The sequence below is a fragment of the Colias croceus genome, chromosome 3 (assembly GCF_905220415.1).
Source record: "Colias croceus chromosome 3, ilColCroc2.1".
Lineage (NCBI taxonomy): Eukaryota > Metazoa > Arthropoda > Insecta > Lepidoptera > Pieridae > Colias > Colias croceus.
Genome location: NC_059539.1, coordinates 11,497,848 through 11,516,462, shown reverse-complemented (window position 1 = coordinate 11,516,462; position 18,615 = coordinate 11,497,848). Strand labels below are relative to the sequence as shown.

At 38.0% G+C, this 18,615-nt stretch overlaps 2 protein-coding genes across 3 annotated transcripts; one reads left to right on the top strand and one right to left on the bottom strand.

Moving 5' to 3' along the window:
- Positions 1 to 742: 742 nt before the first annotated feature.
- On the bottom strand, positions 743 to 6,713 carry LOC123706182 (transcription elongation factor SPT5). The gene is made up of 7 exons (XM_045655347.1): positions 6,373 to 6,713; positions 6,221 to 6,299; positions 5,187 to 5,318; positions 2,720 to 4,764; positions 2,228 to 2,504; positions 1,336 to 1,692; positions 743 to 993 (listed from the first exon to the last, which is right to left on the bottom strand). Exons 1-7 carry the CDS (start codon positions 6,606 to 6,608, stop codon positions 856 to 858), a joined length of 3,264 nt encoding a protein of 1,087 aa, XP_045511303.1. The 5' UTR covers positions 6,609 to 6,713; the 3' UTR covers positions 743 to 855.
- Positions 6,714 to 7,028: 315 nt separating this feature from the next.
- LOC123706338 (cytoplasmic protein NCK1) lies at positions 7,029 to 16,581 on the top strand. Of its 2 annotated transcripts, none has more exons than XM_045655549.1 (7): positions 7,029 to 7,511; positions 10,087 to 10,280; positions 11,262 to 11,528; positions 11,819 to 11,906; positions 12,207 to 12,397; positions 13,688 to 13,889; positions 15,866 to 16,581. In XM_045655549.1, exons 1-7 carry the CDS (start codon positions 7,407 to 7,409, stop codon positions 16,076 to 16,078), a joined length of 1,260 nt encoding a protein of 419 aa, XP_045511505.1. In that variant the 5' UTR covers positions 7,029 to 7,406; the 3' UTR covers positions 16,079 to 16,581. The 2 variants fall into 2 exon arrangements, with proteins under 2 accessions (XP_045511505.1, XP_045511504.1); XM_045655548.1 differs by having other exon boundaries at positions 12,195 to 12,397.
- The last annotated feature ends 2,034 nt before the right edge of the window (positions 16,582 to 18,615 follow it).

Sequence of the window (18,615 nt, the reverse complement as noted above, 5' to 3'; positions counted from 1 at the left end):
ATGTCAGTTACACTTAAAGAAATCAAATTGATATTACATAAAAAAAAAATGTGTATGACTTTATGAAAATATTATTTAACATGTAATGTGTTAAATTATTTTGGTTTTTTATTACGTTTTTATGAACGTATATTTTTTGTCTTTATAGAACGAAGCTATACTGTTTTGATATCATCTATACATATAATAAATCTGTAGAAGGGTCAATTCTGTACATTGAAAATATTGAAAAAATAAATAGCAGGGGGTGTTACTGGATCGATACCAAGCCCAAATATGTGATTAAAAAAAATTTTGTCTGTCTGTCTGTATGTTCAGGCATCACGTGAAAACTAACGGTTCGATTTCGATGAAACTTGGTATAATTATAACTTATTATCCTGGGCATAAAATAGAATACTTTTTATCTCGGAAAAATACGCAGAAAAAAAATTATCTTAATTTTTGAGTTTTATCCATAGACGTTGTTCTGTAGAACCGCGAACAAACGTTGCGTATTAATATAGGCCTAGCCGTATTTGGGTTCAATAGATAGATATTTATAAGATGTCATTGTCAGAGTTAGGTACTCAAAATGGAGAAATAAACCATCCACGCGAAGACCAGCATCCTCGCGGAGGGAGTCGCGGGCGGAAGCTAGTAATACATATATTAATGGCTTGTAAAATCTTCGTTTCGCTAAGCCATATTAATTTCTGCTCTCTATACTAAAATGCTATGTCAAATAATATAGCAAAACGAATTCTTTTACAATAATGTTCCGGAATTTACATCTTTACATATTTTATTTATCCGTTTTTAGGTTAATCTAAAACAGCCGTCAATTTTGCCACCATTTTTAATGTCAGTGTCAATTTAGACGTTCGCCATTTTGCAAAGGCGGCGTAATTGCATGATCTTGATGTCGTCCGTGCCGACAAACTTGACGACTCCTTCCTTATCCTCTATGGAGATCAGCTCACCGACCGCTTCTCGGTCGTCGCCAGATATCACCTGAAATTAATTAAATTTAATTAGTTTTTGTAAATAATTAAGATTGTATAAAAAAAGAATAAATCTGATTTAATGAAAATACACTATAGTGTGCATTTTATTGTATCGTTCATTAGAAAACTATGCCTAATACACACGAAGGCAGAGTTTTGCTTCGGATAATTTTTGAACTTGATTGTTGATTGTCTAGTTGATTGAGACAAACAATATAACAAGTGAACGTTAAAACTCACACACTCTCTAAATTACGATTTATAATAAAATGCCTTTGTTATAACTAGTTCTAACTAGTGAAAAACGGTTTTAACTGTAACCTATATTATGTACATAAATTGTTCTCACCTTAACCCTGTCCCCGCGCTGCGGCACGACGGGCTCCAATAAATCCGCCTGCAAACTGACAGACCGGTCCTCCCCCGGCAGGTACACGGTACACACGCCCCCACTGACCCCCCGCAGCGCCCCTGTTTGACCCCCAAGCCCATCCCCCTTATCCCGCACACGCACTTCCAGGTCCGGCGCGTGCCAGTCCGGGGTTGGAGAACCCCCCGCGTACGGGGAGCGGGGGGAGTAACCCCCCGGGCTTGGGGTGCCGAGGTACCCCCCTGTGTACCCGCTCGGGCTGGGTGATGGTCGGTACGGACTGTACGTGTGATCTGAGCCGTACATCGTGCCCGGCGTTTGGGGTGTGAACGGACCCTGCAAATTGAATGAGTATGTGTTGATAATACAAATAACACTTAACATGAATCTTATGTAATGCTTTTGAGAGCAGAAATTTACGATGCAGAGGTTATAACTTGCAAAAGCTGGTAACGTAGGTTCAATAATTATTGGCATTTTCACTATATGTATTAACAAATTACAAACAGCAGTACATAACAACAATGTCTATAATAATGGAAAGTGTTAAGTTAAAACACTTGCAGCCAACGAACTTAATCTTTCTTTAAATTAATAACCTAGCCTCTTTATTAAACGGCGCCGTTCAACTTAAAATCTGTATCTTTCTTGAAAGATAATCCAACTAGAAATAAATCTACTATCATAATCCTTATTTCAATTTTTAATTAAATCTAAAGAAATTACCTTAAAAGAAGAAAATGTTTATTGTTTGTTTCAGTAATAAGTTACAATGAAAACTACATTTTACCAAGTAATATAAGCTATTTTTATCATAAATCTCAACAATAAGCCGTGCCAAGTGGTTGGCTAAAAAAAAAATGACACAAACCTGTGCATACGACGTGCCCTCATAGGCGGGGGGCTGATCATCATCCAGGCCATAATCAAAGTCTGGTCTTGCCGGCGTGTTAGCAGCGGCCGGGTCCCACGCACCGTGCGCGGGAGTCCTTCCCCCGTCGTGCGCGGGTGTGCTGGACCCGTAGTGGGGTGTACGACTCCCGGCTTCGTAGATCGGTGTCGCTGATCCGTGCATGGGCGTCTTGATACCCGTGTCGCGGTAGGTGGGTGTGTGCGACCCGCCCGCGCGCATTGGTGTGCGGCTGTAGCTGGAAGTTGATTGTTAGGTTAATACAAAATGCCGAGCGTGTGTAACTGCGAAAATTTACCTCTATTCTAATATCAAAGTTTATCATAAGCTCTTTTAAAAGTTACAAATATATAATAATTCCACAACGTTGTCGTGGATGAATTATATTTTTATTTTTTCATTTTTATTCAAATTCGAGTAAAGCTAAATATACATAATATTGCATGTACTAACCTGGACGCCCCTCCCCTTGCTGCCCCGGTGGGCCCGCCCGCCACCGCAATATGGCTCCTCTCCACCGATATCGTCTGACACGACGAGTGCAGTTCCACCCTTACCGTGGCCCCTGTTGCCACGCGCACTATCCCCACATTTCCCTTGAACGGCCCGCCCGTTATCTTTATCGTCACTCCCACTAACTCCCGATCCCCCCTCGACACCATCCCTCCTCTCCCTCCTCTCCCCCTCCCGCGCATGTTCCCCCCTCCTCTTCCCGAGGGATGCATCGGCGATTGAATACGCGGCGACATGAAACCTAAAGCCAAGCCGTTCGCCGTCGCGTTGTTCTTCGCTCCGCCCGCTAGTTGTAAGTGTCGCGTTTTGCACACGAATATACCACCGTTGTCTAGATACATTCTTGATTGTAAGAACGCGAAATTTTTGTACAAGTGCTTTATTTCACCGTCTCTGCCCGCGTGCGGCCCGTCTATCACTTTCACTATGTCTTTCCTCTGTATCGAATTGTGTTCAGAGTCAAGCGCCATCGTGAATCGATTTTCGCGCCGCTTTTGTAAAGCTTGCGGTTTGCATTCTATGACTTTTCCTTGCATTCCGAGCACGTGGAAGTTTTCTTTTTCTAAACGAACGATTACGCCGACGGTTTGTGGATCTAACTGAACCATATCACCCCATTGGAACTGACCCAGGGAATCTACACCAGTTGCCATATCTGAGCACAATTGCAAATCTCGTGGCAAAACCTCGAGTTCGTGCATAGTCAAGTCTGATACGAGAACTACTCTCTGTGCCTCCACTCGCACGATCAAACCTGTGTCTCCTTCATATCTGCCCGCTAATACCTTTACGTGATCTCCCAATTTGAAATATTTCCTTAATTCATTCGGTTTGAAAACTAGAGGATCTTTCAACGCGTCGTGTTTTGGCATAACTGTTATCATGGATCCGTCTATAGCTATAATTTTCGCTTGTAAGTTAGCGAGATCTCCGGAGCACACTTCAACATTGTCACCCATTGAGAAAGAGTGCAAGCTTGTGGGATCGTCTTTAGCCGGTGCGGCGAGTTCAATATCGATTCCTTCAGGTTGCTCCTCAAACCGTTCCAATTCTGTCAAAGTTGGTTTAACACCTTCTGCAAGAATAGCAGTTGATGAAAAGTTTTTATATAAAAAGCCCTTTCTTGAATATCTATTGCCTTCGAAAATTAAGAAGTCACCGTCAGAGGTAACTTCTCCGCCAATAGCTCTGATAGCTTCTGGATCGAAGGGTTTTGCAGCGGGTCGGCGTTTCTTTTTCCGTTTCGCGGCTTCATTTTCACTTTGCACAGTTCGTAACGCACCTCTGAGTCTTGTGTAATCAATTCTAGGTAAAAGTTTTAAATGAACTTGATTTTGAGCTAAATCTACATAATCTACTTGGGCTATATCATCCTTGTAGAGACCTCTCTTTAGCCGCACCCACTGTTTCGGCTTAAGACCCGATTGTTCTTTGACCACTCTTAATACATCTGTCATTTCCTTGATGGGAACCATCTCTTGCTTCCACACACCCATTCTTAAGTTACCTACGCTTTCTATAATCGCTTTCACATGTGTTTGTTTGTAGGCCTCTATATAAATATAACCCTTTACACCCTCGGGCGCAACAACCGATTTAATTTGGAATGGTTCTTCAGAGTACTGATACGTAATATACTTTCTCATAAGCAAGAGTACTGTGGCCTTTTCTTCGCCGATACGACATTTGACCATCCATAAATTGGGATCTTTGATGCCTGGTAACAGTGTTTGTTGCGTAATTTCATCGGACATTTCTTCGCCACCTTCACCGAAATGTCTAAGCGCGGCTGATTCATCAGCATATTTGTTTCTAAGGTATTCTTCAATTTCTTCTTCTTTCTGTGAGTCCCAGAGGTTGGTTCCACGGCGACGACCTTCAATTTCTCTAGCAGTGGGACCAATTTCGTCCACTTCATTGCCAACAATACCCATTTCTTGTGCTCCCTCCTCCCATTCGTCATCTTCATCAACTTCATCATCAACCTAAATGTAAAATGGACAAATATATAACAGAATACTGTGACATTAAGACATTGTGACATTGTGACATATAATAAGAACTTTCAACAATTATTTGTCTTCCTGTTTTTTAGAATGTATCATAACTCAGTTGATTTAATTATACTTTCACAAAAAGACAGACAAAGTTATATAGCCACATATAGGCTGCCATCCAAATAAAGTTAGTTATAAATTATAATTAAATTAATTTAATACTAATATTTTTCAAAATGCATACTAAAAAAAGCTGAATAAAATTATAACACTTTTTTTATTAAAATTATAATAAATGACTGACTCGATTTTAATAACACTTTCGCCACAAGAAAGTCAAAGTTATAGAGCAACATAAAGACTATTTTGAAAACAAAGTTATCAATAAATAGACAGAACTATCAGTTTACCTCAGCCTCATCAATAATGAAACCTCCATATCTGCTGTCCTTCTTGCGTTTCTTCCGTCGCCTTTCCTCTTCTTCATCCTCGTCATATTCTTCTGAATCCACTAAATCGTCTCCTTCTGGTTCTTGTTCATCCTTGGAATTTTAAATTAATTTTATTAACATAACTTGATTTGATTTTATCTTTACTTTGAATTAAATTGATAACAGCTTAACTGTTTTTTTTTTAATTTCTACAATAAGAAAGATACATCCTTACCAATAAGATACATATAAAAATAATTATGAGACAGGATTTGGATCCCACATCTATTGCTGTATCCTCTGCTATCCATGATGCTAAGTTTCAATTGAATAGTAAAAAAATGCCAAAATAAGAAATAATGCTATTGAAAACAGTGTGTATTCCCTATGTCCACTGAACCAATTAAAAAATTTGTCCACATATAGAAAATCAGTGTTTTTCAATTTGAGAGTGGCTATATTTTCATGTGCAGTTATCAAATTTTTTGTGAAATTTGTATAGATTAACAAAAAATATATAATAAATTGTAGGAAAGTCAAAACATTGAATATTTTTTACAAATTTTGTTTAAATAGTTGAGACATGAGAAAGGACATGGGATAGGTTTTAACCCGAAAATCCAACAGAAACGGGAACTATGAGGGTTTTTCTTTGACTATGCAGGCAAACCCACTGGTGAAAATCTAGTATACAAATAATAAAAGCATAGATATGATTCCTTTTTATTTACGATTTATATTTATGATATACCTATACATGTAATTATATTGTGATAAAAACAAGCATTTGTTGATAATAAACTAATTTTGAGTAGTTTGAGGAGTTTTATACCTTTTACAGCAAATATCTGGTTATACACAAATTCATTATGCCTTATAAGTCTTCTTAAATCAATAGAACAAGTATTATGTGATGTAATACTTATACAACAACAATCAAAGCATCTTGCAATCAAATCAATGCAGGATATTTGTTATTAATCATCAAAATAAGTGAATAAATAAATAACTACCTCTACTTCTTCGTCACCAGATGCCTCCTTAGCTTCATCATCTCTATTACGTCCACCGCCAGATTCTGCAGATCGACTCCTGTGACGGATGAAAAAAATTGATTGGCGATGTTCCACATAAACAATTAGCACTTATTTGTCAAATGAATTACCTAGAACGCGATCGTGATCTAGATCTTGATCTAGACCGTGATCTGGAAGGGCTTCTACTTCTAGAGGGACTCCTGCTACCTGACTGGGAACGGGATCGCGAGCGTGACCGCGAACGCGACACAGATCGGGACCTCGCCGATCGGTTTGATGCAGCACTTCTTCTTGACCTATTCGATACTACACTACCGGCCTCTGATCCACTCCCCGAATAATTACTGGCTTCCGAATCCGACATTATCACTTACTTAATTTTTACCGTTATAAAATCATTTATGTTTTTTATTAGAACTTAAATAAAATATCTTTACACAATTTGTAACCATACGTAGCAATAAGTAAATGTCAAACAAAATTTCCAAATGTCATAGATAACAGAACTTTCAACTACAGCTGTTGTTAAAAAGTTTGAACAGATAAATAATATATTTTAAAATAATAAAATCAGAATTTATTTCCTTCGTGGCGTTGAGTATAATATTCTTTCTAATGCGACATTAAAGTCTTTTTATCATCTGATATATTTTACCAACTAAATAATACATTTAACTTCACTTTTACTAAATATTTGATATTTTATTTGAATATTCATGAGTTGCTCTATGATCAGAAGAACCAATAAAAATAAATCCTTTCTTTTGTCTATTGATTCGTTGCTGCCCCACCGATTGATGTGAAAATTTTTAATAAATTTTACAAATGTGTTAATAATGTGAGAATAAAAGACAAAATATTTAATAAATACATAACTGGGAGCGTGATAATTTATACTTGTAAATGAAATTCCTATTTGCACGAAACAGTGAAAATTTTGCGATGCACGTCTATCGTTGATCGCTAAATAGCTTTCGATTCGGTTTTCGCACGTCCTATAATAAACAATCGAGAGTTTTTGTGTTATTGCAAAACTCCAGAAGTGGATACATCGTTTGCAGTGTGGGGAAAAAATAGTGTCATATTGTGTGGTGCAGTGCAGTGGTGTTAATCGCTATGTATCAGTAAGGCGGCTGTCGCCAATCCAGGGTCTCAGGGTGTCATGTTGGAGACGCGGTCGGTGCGCGCCGCAGACTCGGTGTGGGCGAACAAGCCGCTGCCGGCGCCTCACGCCATGGCCAACTCGAGGCATGGAAAGAGTGCTCAGGTAATCTTAATGCCATTACCAAATAACGATACTGACAAATTCACATTGTTTCCCTATGTATTTACACCTACCTTACCTTGCCTTTTTACGTCTGTAATACCAATTGCCAGAAGTACGAACAGACATATAGTAAGTATAAGTGTAATAAAATATCAAGCAGGACTATAATTATTACAGCCTATATTAATGAACTTCAATTTCATATAAATACTAGGTATATAAATATTGAAAAAAAGTAAGACCTGAGAGCCTTAGAAATTCCTTGCAACCTTTAGCTATGAACTCACAACTCAATACTGATGATAAACATATTGAGACAATCACTACATAGTATAAAACAAAGTCGCTTTCTCTGTCCCTTTGTATGCTTAAATCTTTAAAACTACACAACAAATTTTGATGCTATTTTTTTAATAACTCAGGCCCCGGAACCACAGACAATAGAAAATCTATTGTGTGGTGGACCGATCGGGCCGCTTGGGGCTGAATGGGTTAATAGATAGAGTGATTGAAGAGGAAGGTTTTAGTGTATAATTTATTAGGTTTTAGAAAAAGCGGGCGAAGCCGTGATTGGTCAGCTAGTTTTTAATAATTACATGTTCTTCATACTCTATAGATTCAAAATACTTATTTTGTTAAAATTGTAAAAAATATAGGTAATAACTCTAAATATTTATTTTGAAATTAAAACATTATATTGTATATTTGATATTTTCCCTATTAGACAATCAATCGTTCTATTACACTAAACATTATTGCCACAAAATTTGAATGTCATTTGAAGAAAGACGGAAATTAGGATATAAGATTTATAAATATTTTCCTTTATATTGGATACTTTATTTTTTAGACATGGTTCATATTTATGTGGTTGATAACTTTAAGGATATTTAAATTCAATTCAGGATAACAAAATTAAATATAGCCTATGTATCTAAGAAAAAATGTAGGTTTCTGCTGGACTGAGAATTAATGCATATAACCAGTCCAGTAGTTAGTGTGTGAAAACATAACAAACATACATCTATACTATTATTATAAAGCTGAAGACTTTGTTTGAATGTGCTAATCTCGAGAACTGGTCCAATTTAAAAAAAATTCTTTCGGTGTTAGAACACTCATTTATCGAGGAAGGTTATAGGCTATATATCATCACTCTACAACCAACAGGAGTGGAGCCGCGGGGGTGAAACCGCGCGGAGCAGCTAGTTATATATAAAGACACAAATGTTTCTTAAGTTATATGAGAAATCAAACTCATACCTCAAATTTTACTTAAAAATAGTTTTATTAGTTCATCTATATCTATCCAGCTGTTTATCTGTGAAAGTGAAACACATAAACAGTTACTTTCACATACAAGCAATAAATTATATTAATAAGTATTACACAGTTTATTATACAATACTTGATGCTTTACATACTGTATGATTCAATGACAAATTGCATAATCATGTGTTGTTTATTAAGTTAATTGCTTATTTCCTTTGACTCGTAACTTTTCTAGCCTTCTATACTTCCCCTGTTTGCACAATATACTTGTTTTAACATATTTAACTAATGTAGGTATGTGTTCAATGGTATTCTTATTGTACAATCTTCAATGTTGCAGATTTGAATGTGTTTTGTTTGATAACATCAGTAAACATTCAATTATGTGCTAGGTTAAACAAATAGCAAGGTATCTCTATTTAGGATGGTAGACAGTTGTTTATATTTGTATAATTATGTTTCATACTATTAATTATGTATTTCTCCATACTTCACTGGTACCATCAGAATGAAGATACCCGGTCCTTTGGGAGGCTTATGTGGGGATACAGATCCAACACACAGAGGCCCTTTAGAGAACTTTAATGTGTTGTGGGACACCATTAATTATTATTAAATAAGCTGCTTGCTCCAGCTTCAACTGGTTTGACTCAAGATAGAAAATAGCCTGCTACTTGGTAAAGATGTGAGCTTTCTAATGGTAAAATAATTTATACAATTGAAAGAGTCGTTTTGAGTTTATTCTAAGGCAGATAAAATCATGCTGCTATCATATTATCAAATTAATATCCTAGCAGCTGTGCCATGTGGTTTCAACAGCCATTAAACTTATGGACAAAAGCAAGTACTACTATAGCTTATGTGTACTACTACATAAGCTAGATCACTCCCAAGTATAATCAAAATCCATTCAGTGCTTTTTCTGTGAAAGGGACTAACAAATATACACACATCCATTAAAATAGTTTTATTTCTATCTGTAATCTATCTTTTTGCTTGATCAAAACTATTAATTTACTGTTGTGCCCAGCGGTTTCACCTGCATTGCTCTCTCCTGTTGGTCTTAGCGTGATGATATATAGCCTTCCTCGATAAAAGGGCTATCTAACACCAAAAGAATGTTTCAAATCGGACCAGTAGTTCTTGAGATTAGCGCGTTCAAACAAACAATCAAACTCTTCAGCTTTATAATATTAGTATCGAAGTATCGATAAAACACGCGATATTAGCAAGAAACACAACTATAATTTTACTGTAGTAGTATGCTGTATTAAATATAATACAACTTTACATTGTTTTACAGGACGATGTCTGCTACGTGGTCGCGAAGTACGACTACGCGGCGCAGGGTGCGCAAGAGTTGGATCTGCGGAAGAACGAGCGGTACCTGTTGCTCGACGACTCGAAGCACTGGTGGCGGGTGCAAAACGCACGCAGTCAGAGTGGCTACGTGCCGAGCAATTATGTTAAGAAGGAGAAACCGTCTCTGTTTGATAGGTGAGATTTTTAATGTTTTGTGTAGGAATGTATGGTAAATTGGGAGGTGGATTTGGTTGTTAGTGACTTTTATCTGTTATGGGAATTCTTCATCATCATGAGTTTTGGCTCGACAAACGATGGTCGATGTTTGCCGCCATTACGGAGATTACGAATAAACATCTACAATGACGGCCGATGATAAACATTTAGGCCCTCTACAATATCGTGACTGCCCTCTACTCGCCCAATGCTGCCCAATGTGAAGAGGGCCCATAGAAAATAAATTCAAAAGCTACTTAGCGATTTTGTAAATTTCTGTATTTGAATAAAATATCTAACGTGATTCTGGAGTGTTGAAGGCGTAATTTTGTTCGTATTTTAAAGTTTCCAGGTGTAAAAATAATGCGAAATCTTTGTTGTATTTGCTATATCGCATTTGAGAATGTTCGGAATGAGTATACAGAGTAGTTATTTTGAATACCGGACATCCTGTTTTGTATAAACTTTAAATTAATAAACTCAAAGCATTTTTAGCACAGATTTATATTTAATCTTTTCAATAATATGAATTAAATTTTGTCCTATTTTCTGTTCATTGACACTGTTTATAGTCGCATTAGCATTTAGAAACAATAATTTAGCTTTGGATGTTTTAAAAAAGATACTAATCATATAACTAGCTACTCATTAATAACACATACGCCGCGGCCGTTGGAAATTGTACCCGCATTTGAATTTACGTACTATCTAAAATGTTTACTGCCTTCATGTGTTTAACTATTATTATGAAAACGAAGTAATTTTAGATTTATTGTCTGTTTACTGTTTGTATGGTACAACCATTTAACCGGTTTACCATTTAAAATTTCTTAAAATTGAATAATATTACTCTAGAAATCTTTGTCTCTATTAATCAAATAAGATGCAATAACATAGTATAGTAAATAGCACTAGAAATCTTCTCAATATTTATAAAATATATATATAATAAAATTTCAGTATCAAAAAGAAAGTGAAAAAGGGCTCGGGCTCCAAAACTCTGCCGTCCAGCGGCTCGCCCGTGCGCGGCGGCTGCGGTGGCGGGGCGGAGTCGCCAGGCGGTCGCCGAGTCGAACCCACCGAAGCCCTAGGCACGGCAGTTGTGAAGTACAACTATCAAGCGCAGCAACCGGACGAGCTGTCACTCACGAAGGGGACGAGGATATTGATCTTGGAGAAGAGTAACGATGGATGGTGGAGGGGACAGTACCAAGGACATACTGGGTGGTGAGTTGTACAATTAGAAAGGAACATTTATTTGATACGAGATAGAACACGCAATTAAATACAATTAAAACTCGAAACAGTTATTTATTCAAATAGACTTCGTTAAGACGCGATTTTGAATTAAAAATTATACGGAGAAGAACAGGCAACAAACTCCATAATTGCTCTTAAAAATCATTACAATTTAACATAATATTTTATTTTAACAGAACCATACAATTAGGACAAAACAACACAATTAAAAACAAAACTATTAAAAGCATTCTATAAAACTAAAAATTAAATTTCAGGTTTCCATCAAATTACACGAGTGAAGAGGGCGATGGCGAAGACACGGTTCATACGTATGCTATGGCTGAAAATGTTCTAGACATTGTTGTAAGTGCCAATCTAGTTTATCCTTACTGTATAAAGATAATGTTTCTACAATAGCGGCATGTTCGGCTCCTGTTTCCATAATTTAATCTCTTACATTTCACTCAGCAGACATTGTTCTGTACTATTGCCCGTTTAAGTTTCTCCATAAGAATCTTCCTTGTATTTTAACATTAAAAAAATGCCTAATTATCCGAGCCGTGGTCGAGTTTTATGCTAAACAACACATTTAGTGGTTAAATTGTCTTTATATAAATGACTTACTGACTTTTTCCACACTGTACATCTTAGCTCCCTACACAGGTGGCGCTGTACTCGTTCACGTCGAACAACGAGCAGGAGCTATCGTTCGAGAAGGGCGATCGGCTGGAGATCATCGAGCGGCCGCCGTCCGACCCGGAGTGGTACCGCGCGCGGGACAACCGCGGCCACGTGGGGCTCGTGCCCAGGAACTATCTGCAGGAGCTCGCCGACTACCTCGCTCAGCCATATAGGTGAGATATCGGTGCAAGTAATTTGTTAGATACTGTTTTAACTGCGATTGACGTGGCCACGTGGGGCTCGTGCCCAGGAACTATCTGCAGGAGCTCGCCGACTACCTCGCTCAGCCGTATAGGTGAGATATCGGTGCAAGTAATTTGTTAGATACTGTTTTAACTGCGATTGACGTGGCCACGTGGGGCTCGTGCCCAGGAACTATCTGCAGGAGCTCGCCGACTACCTCGCTCAGCCATATAGGTGAGATATCGGTGCAAGTAATTTGTTAGATACTGTTTTAACTGCGATTGACGTGGCCACGTGGGGCTCGTGCCCAGGAACTATCTGCAGGAGCTCGCTGACTACCTCGCTCAGCCGTACAGGTGAGTTATTGGTCCAAGTGATTTTTTAGGTACCGTGATAACTTCGATTCACGTGGTCATGTGGGGCTCGTGCTCATGCAAGAGCATGGTGACTATCTTGCTCAGTCATACAGGTGAGATATTGGTCCAAGTGATTTGTGAAGTACCGTGTTAACTGCGCTTGACATGGTCACGTAGGGCTCGTGCTCATGCAATAGCTTGGTGATTATCTTGCTCAGCCGTATAAGTTAGATATTTTTAAACAGAGCAGAAAAATACTTGTATTTATTCATATAATTTAGTCTGAGTAAATTTCGTCCTATAATTGTGTGAAAATCTGTGATAAGAAATTTAATGGTCCTTCGAGCCGGATACATACGAGGTCGTAGGAAAAAAGTGATGTTTAATGAAATTTATCTCTACATAATGTGCTGCAAAATAGTCCCATTACAATAAACTTCATAGAATGAAAAATACATATTACATTATATTCTTAATTTCGATTAATCATGCACAATAGGTATTTATTTATTTATTTACGGCATACGTCAAACCATACATATATAAAACTTAATTCTAAACTTATCACTATGTCCTTACTATGGTATGCAAAATTTTCTCTCCCCCATACTGCAACTTTTGGAGTTAAGTTAGTTCTAGGTGGTAAGAAAATTGATAACTATGTTCAAGTTGTATATTCTAGTTTTTTTCTTCCGTACGCCAAAGAAGTATAGCCATTCTAACGCGTGTACATAAGTAAATAAGTAAAATAAAAAAATAAAAAACTATCTTATTTCCTTATCAGTTAATACATAGTTTAATTTTGTTGAATTGCTTATCTAATTATTAAGGACCTCTTAAGAGTAAAGGCCTCCTCCTGTTTTCTCTATTCTACATAAGTACATACTACATACACTCTTTTTTTAATACTAATCTCGTTTCCAGCGAAGCGAACGAGAGCGGTGGCCGCGTGGCAGTAGCGGGCGGTGCGGGCGGAGCGGGTGGCGCGTGCGGGGCGGGCGGGACGGTCGCGGGGCCCGCCGCGCGCGCCTGGTACTACGGGGCCATCACGCGCACGCACTGCGACGCGCTGCTCAACCAGCACGGCCACGACGGAGACTTCCTCATACGCGACTCGGAGACCAACGTGAGTGGAAAGGAATTTTAGTTCTATTCGAATTGACAGACAAGTAAAGTAGTATATTGAGTGTGCCAGTCGGAACTTTTTGCGTTTCTGCGTCATTTTATATCTTTTAGAAAACGTCAAATAGATGAATTCTGTTTTCGACTGTAAAATTATTTATATTATGAATTATTTTTAAATAGTCTCTTTACCATTTGAATAATAGGATCACATAATGATTCACCGAAAGTAACCATTTTAGCCCGGCAGATTTTATAATATATTTGATACAACTAAGAAAATTTGTCAATAAAAAGCTTTATTATATTGAAGTACACTCGGCGTCACAAAAATCGCACCTCTATAAGAATTTCCTTCGAAGTCATTTTAACCCTATTAATCAATGGTAGACATATGACTATAAGGTATCATTGGAAAGGCAATTTATTAAAATTTCAGAATAAATCAATAGATTTGGTTTTTAGTTTATCAGGGAATAAAAAAAACCAAGCTAATACAAATGATTAAAAAGTTAAATTTTATTTTATCAGCAAAAATTACAACAAAGTCCTTATAAACAACTTAAAACCTAGTGTTACCCCCCCTAGCCCTGATGACTGCCTTCATGCGTTCTGTCATGGACCTAATTAATGTGACAACAGTCTCTTGAGGAATGTTCTCCCATTCTGCAACGACGGCATCTTGGAGGTCTTGGAGAGTGGTAGGGGCAGGATCACGTGCCCGTACTCGCCGTTTCAATTCATCCCAAAGGTGCTCAATAGGGTTCAGGTCTGGACTTCGCGCCGGCCAGCGCATAACAGGGATCCCAACTTCTTGCAGGTAGTCTCTTACAATTAAAGCGGTGTGACAGCGGGCGTTATCGTGCATTAACGTGAACCCACTGCCAACAAAACCCGCATAAGGGACAACCTGCTCCTCTAAGATCTCTGTTATGTACCGAGGAGCAGTCAGTGACCCTTGCCCGCGAGCACTTCCAGTCCGAGAAACACACACAAGGTTCGTTTTGCCGTCGATTGACATGCCGCCCCAGAACATGCACGAACCACCCCTGTATTCCACTGTCTCTTGAATACAGGCTTGTGCGAATCGTTCCCCTTGCCTCCTGTACACTCTTCGACGTCTGTCGTTGCAGAAAAGACAAACTCTCGTCTCATCCGAGAAGAGCACAGCCCTCCATTGGTCTATTGTCCAATCCACATGGTCACGGGCAAATTGCAACCGGTCTCTCCTATGCTGTGCAGTCAATTTTGGCCCTGTAGCAGCCCTGTGAGCTGCAATTTTCTTCTCCCGCATTCTTCTTCTAATCGTGGAGACGCTTACAGACGTTCTGCGAGCTGATCGCAGTTGTTGTTGCAGCTCAACAGCATTGGAGAACCGATTACGTAAAGACGTCGAAACAATGAAGCGATCGTCTCTTTCGGATGTGCACCGTTGTCTTCCAGATCCACGTCTTCGGATATAGCCACCAGTCTCTTGGAAGCGTTGGAACACTCGTCGAACGGAAAAACGACTCAAGTTCAGTTGTCGAGCAACATCACATTGGCGCATCCCTGATTGCAGTAGTGCAATGACTTGAGCGGCTTCATCTGCAGTGGTATCCATCTTCTGGGGTATTTTTCTTACTGTAGCTGTTCACGTGTGTTCACTTCAAAGGTTGAATAGCGAATGACAGACATTTAACCCGGGTCGCCCGTTTTATACCCTTGTAAGGAGGTGTAATTAGTGACCGTTGCAATGCGTATTTTGACAACATTTTTTTTAACGTTAGTGCTAATGAGATCTGCTGTGTTTAGGAATTCTATCTGTTGTTAATTTAAAGGTCGTTAAATATACTTTCAATAGATACCAATATTGATTGGGTTTAATGTATTCGTTGCTGGCGGGACATGCTTGAAACTTATTTTCGAAGAGGTGCGATTTTTGTGACGCCGAGTTTAGTTTGTGTTATTCCAATAGGATAATTCTGTACAATTACGCAGGTGGGCGACTACTCCGTGTCCCTAAAAGCGCCCGGTCGCAACAAGCACTTCCGCGTGCACGTGGAAGGCAGCCTGTACTGCATCGGGCAGCGCAAGTTCCCCACGCTCGAGCAGCTCGTGGCGCACTACCAGCGCGCGCCGATATACACCAACAAGCAGGGCGAGAAGCTCTACCTCGTGCGCCCGCTGCCGCGCGCTTCGCAGAACTGCTGAGATCCCATCACTGATGTGGACGTTTCGGTGTACATTGCCAGTATAATGTATACGTTAGTATGTACGCAACGGGCAGTGTACGCCGGAATGCGCGCGGGCGGAGCGGCCGTGTGACGTCACGCGCTCGCCTGCCGCGGCGAACGGATGAGCAGGTGACGTCACGCGGTTTTGAAATTCGAACGCGTTGGAACACGTCCGCTCGCTTCGACGTTCGGAGGCGCACTGAGCTGAGCGGATTCTGCGATAGACCTCGTGTGTAGTCTACCCTCTAGTTTTAAATTTGGAACGGCCACGTGACGTCACACGTTCGATGCTGTCTATGTGACGTCGTTTATGTTGCACCGTTTTTACGTGTATCTAGATGAAATAAACGTTTCTATGTCGAATATTAGACTGCTTTAACGTGTAATGCGTGCCCAAGGCGAGAAGAAAACTCATAAAGTTTAGAACGCTCTGCGGGGACATTTTCTCTTTTATACAAGACACTAGTAAAATATAACAATCACTATTAATATACATATTAATAATTTTAATCTGCGATTAATGTAATCAATGTTTTATCTATCATTAAGCATTGATTAAAAATAACACCGATAAAAATATAAATACGGGATAAGTAAATATATTCTCGATGTCCCACACATTTCGTTTTCATCTTTGAGCCTTTTGTACGAATCAAAAGGACACTGATGAAAATTAAAAAAAAAATAGTAGATAATTAAAAAAAATATATTTAGTTCTTAAAAAATTTTGGCGATAACAGGTTACCACAGAATGCTAGGAAAACTCAAAAATTTTCATGACACTGTTTGTACCTATTATATAACTACCCTACAAAAATCCTCGGAATTAAAATTAAAATTATACTAGATAATACTTATTATTGTCAGGTATTTAATGGGTTATAAATTCACTTCAAATTAAGTACTCACTCATATAATGGCCTTTAATATAAATATTATAGCCGTGTAACATTTTTTGTCTCTTTTTAATCGTGTGTCAGAGAGAGATAGCAAGATAGGAGCCTGAATGGATCATTTTTGATGTTTTTTTTTTCAGTATAATCTATGAGATTTATTTAATAGAGCTCGCCTTTTATAATCGTAAACTACCGTCAATTTGTCATTCCTACAGAATTGCAGTTATAAAATCGTTTGGCATATACAAAATTTTATATTTAATTTATTATAATGTAGGGTCGTGTGATGTGTCTATAGAAACGATGATATTATATCTATATAAATTCTAGACGAAATTTATCTCATATTGTACACCATTTATTATTGTAATGACTTTTATGATTTTGACGTGACAATGTCTTAAATTAGGTTGCGGCTGGGAGTCACTTATGAAAAAGTGTAACGCTCGGTAACGTTACGATGAGTCACCGAAAGAGGCACGCGGGCATGGTTAGCCCGCCTAAGAGCGAGAGAGACAGACATAAAAAGTCGTTGTCACGTAAAACTTTCGCCCGTATACCGACTTTACAGGCAACCAATTTTTTTCATCGACTTTTGTATTGATATTTATCAAAATATTTGTGTTAAACATGCACAATAATGGTATTCATTATTGTTAACTTTTTATTACACGCAAAAGTTGTAAAAAATAAAATATAAACAAATCCAGGGCACCATTTCACTACATAATATCATGTTACTTTGTAAAAAATAAAAAAAATCCATCAACAAAATTGGATTAAACTTGATAAATAATAAAAATATACTTCGTTAAACGGACACATCAATTACACCTAGGTATTACTTGAAACTAGACGACGTTGCAACAACGTCCACTATATATGTATTATAACTAATAACACACCAAAAATTGGCTTCAGCATTCTCTATATAATTATTATATTATATATTAGGTAAGCAATTTCTATATCATAGTATATGATAGGTCCTCAGTAATTAACGTAGTGTAATTTTAGTTTAGTTGAGTAATTACGTTTTATGTAATTGGGACACAAACCGCGGGAGTTGTACCGTCTTATTACAAAATACGGTAAATACAAACCGGGTCTAAAACGTATTAAAACACTGGTCTGTCCACTATAAGAATTGCCTTTTGACAGCTCGACGGGTGATACCAGAAGTGATGTCCAAAAGATTATCGATTGTGATACGATTTCGGTTATAAATTCAAAATATTATCATAAATCGAATCAGGTACGTAAATAATAATTACAACGTAAACATACTAATTAGATATGTTATAATAAGACCACATATCGATGCATTTTATGTTAAAACTAAACTAATATTTTATTATTTATTGGTTTCTATCTTCAAATTTGGTTGTCTTTATGTTTAAATTACATAACATAATGGAAGAGTTTTTCTGTATCTGATATATTTACAGAGTATTTCTATCGATTATTATAATCTATCGAACCATCATTGAATAATTCTGTGTAGACATCACTAAGTGGGCGGGGCCTGTCCATGAAGAACAACTTCAAACATGACATTTTAACCTAAACAATACAATCCTTCATAGGCGTGAAGCTGTCAAAAAGCAAATAGTATAAT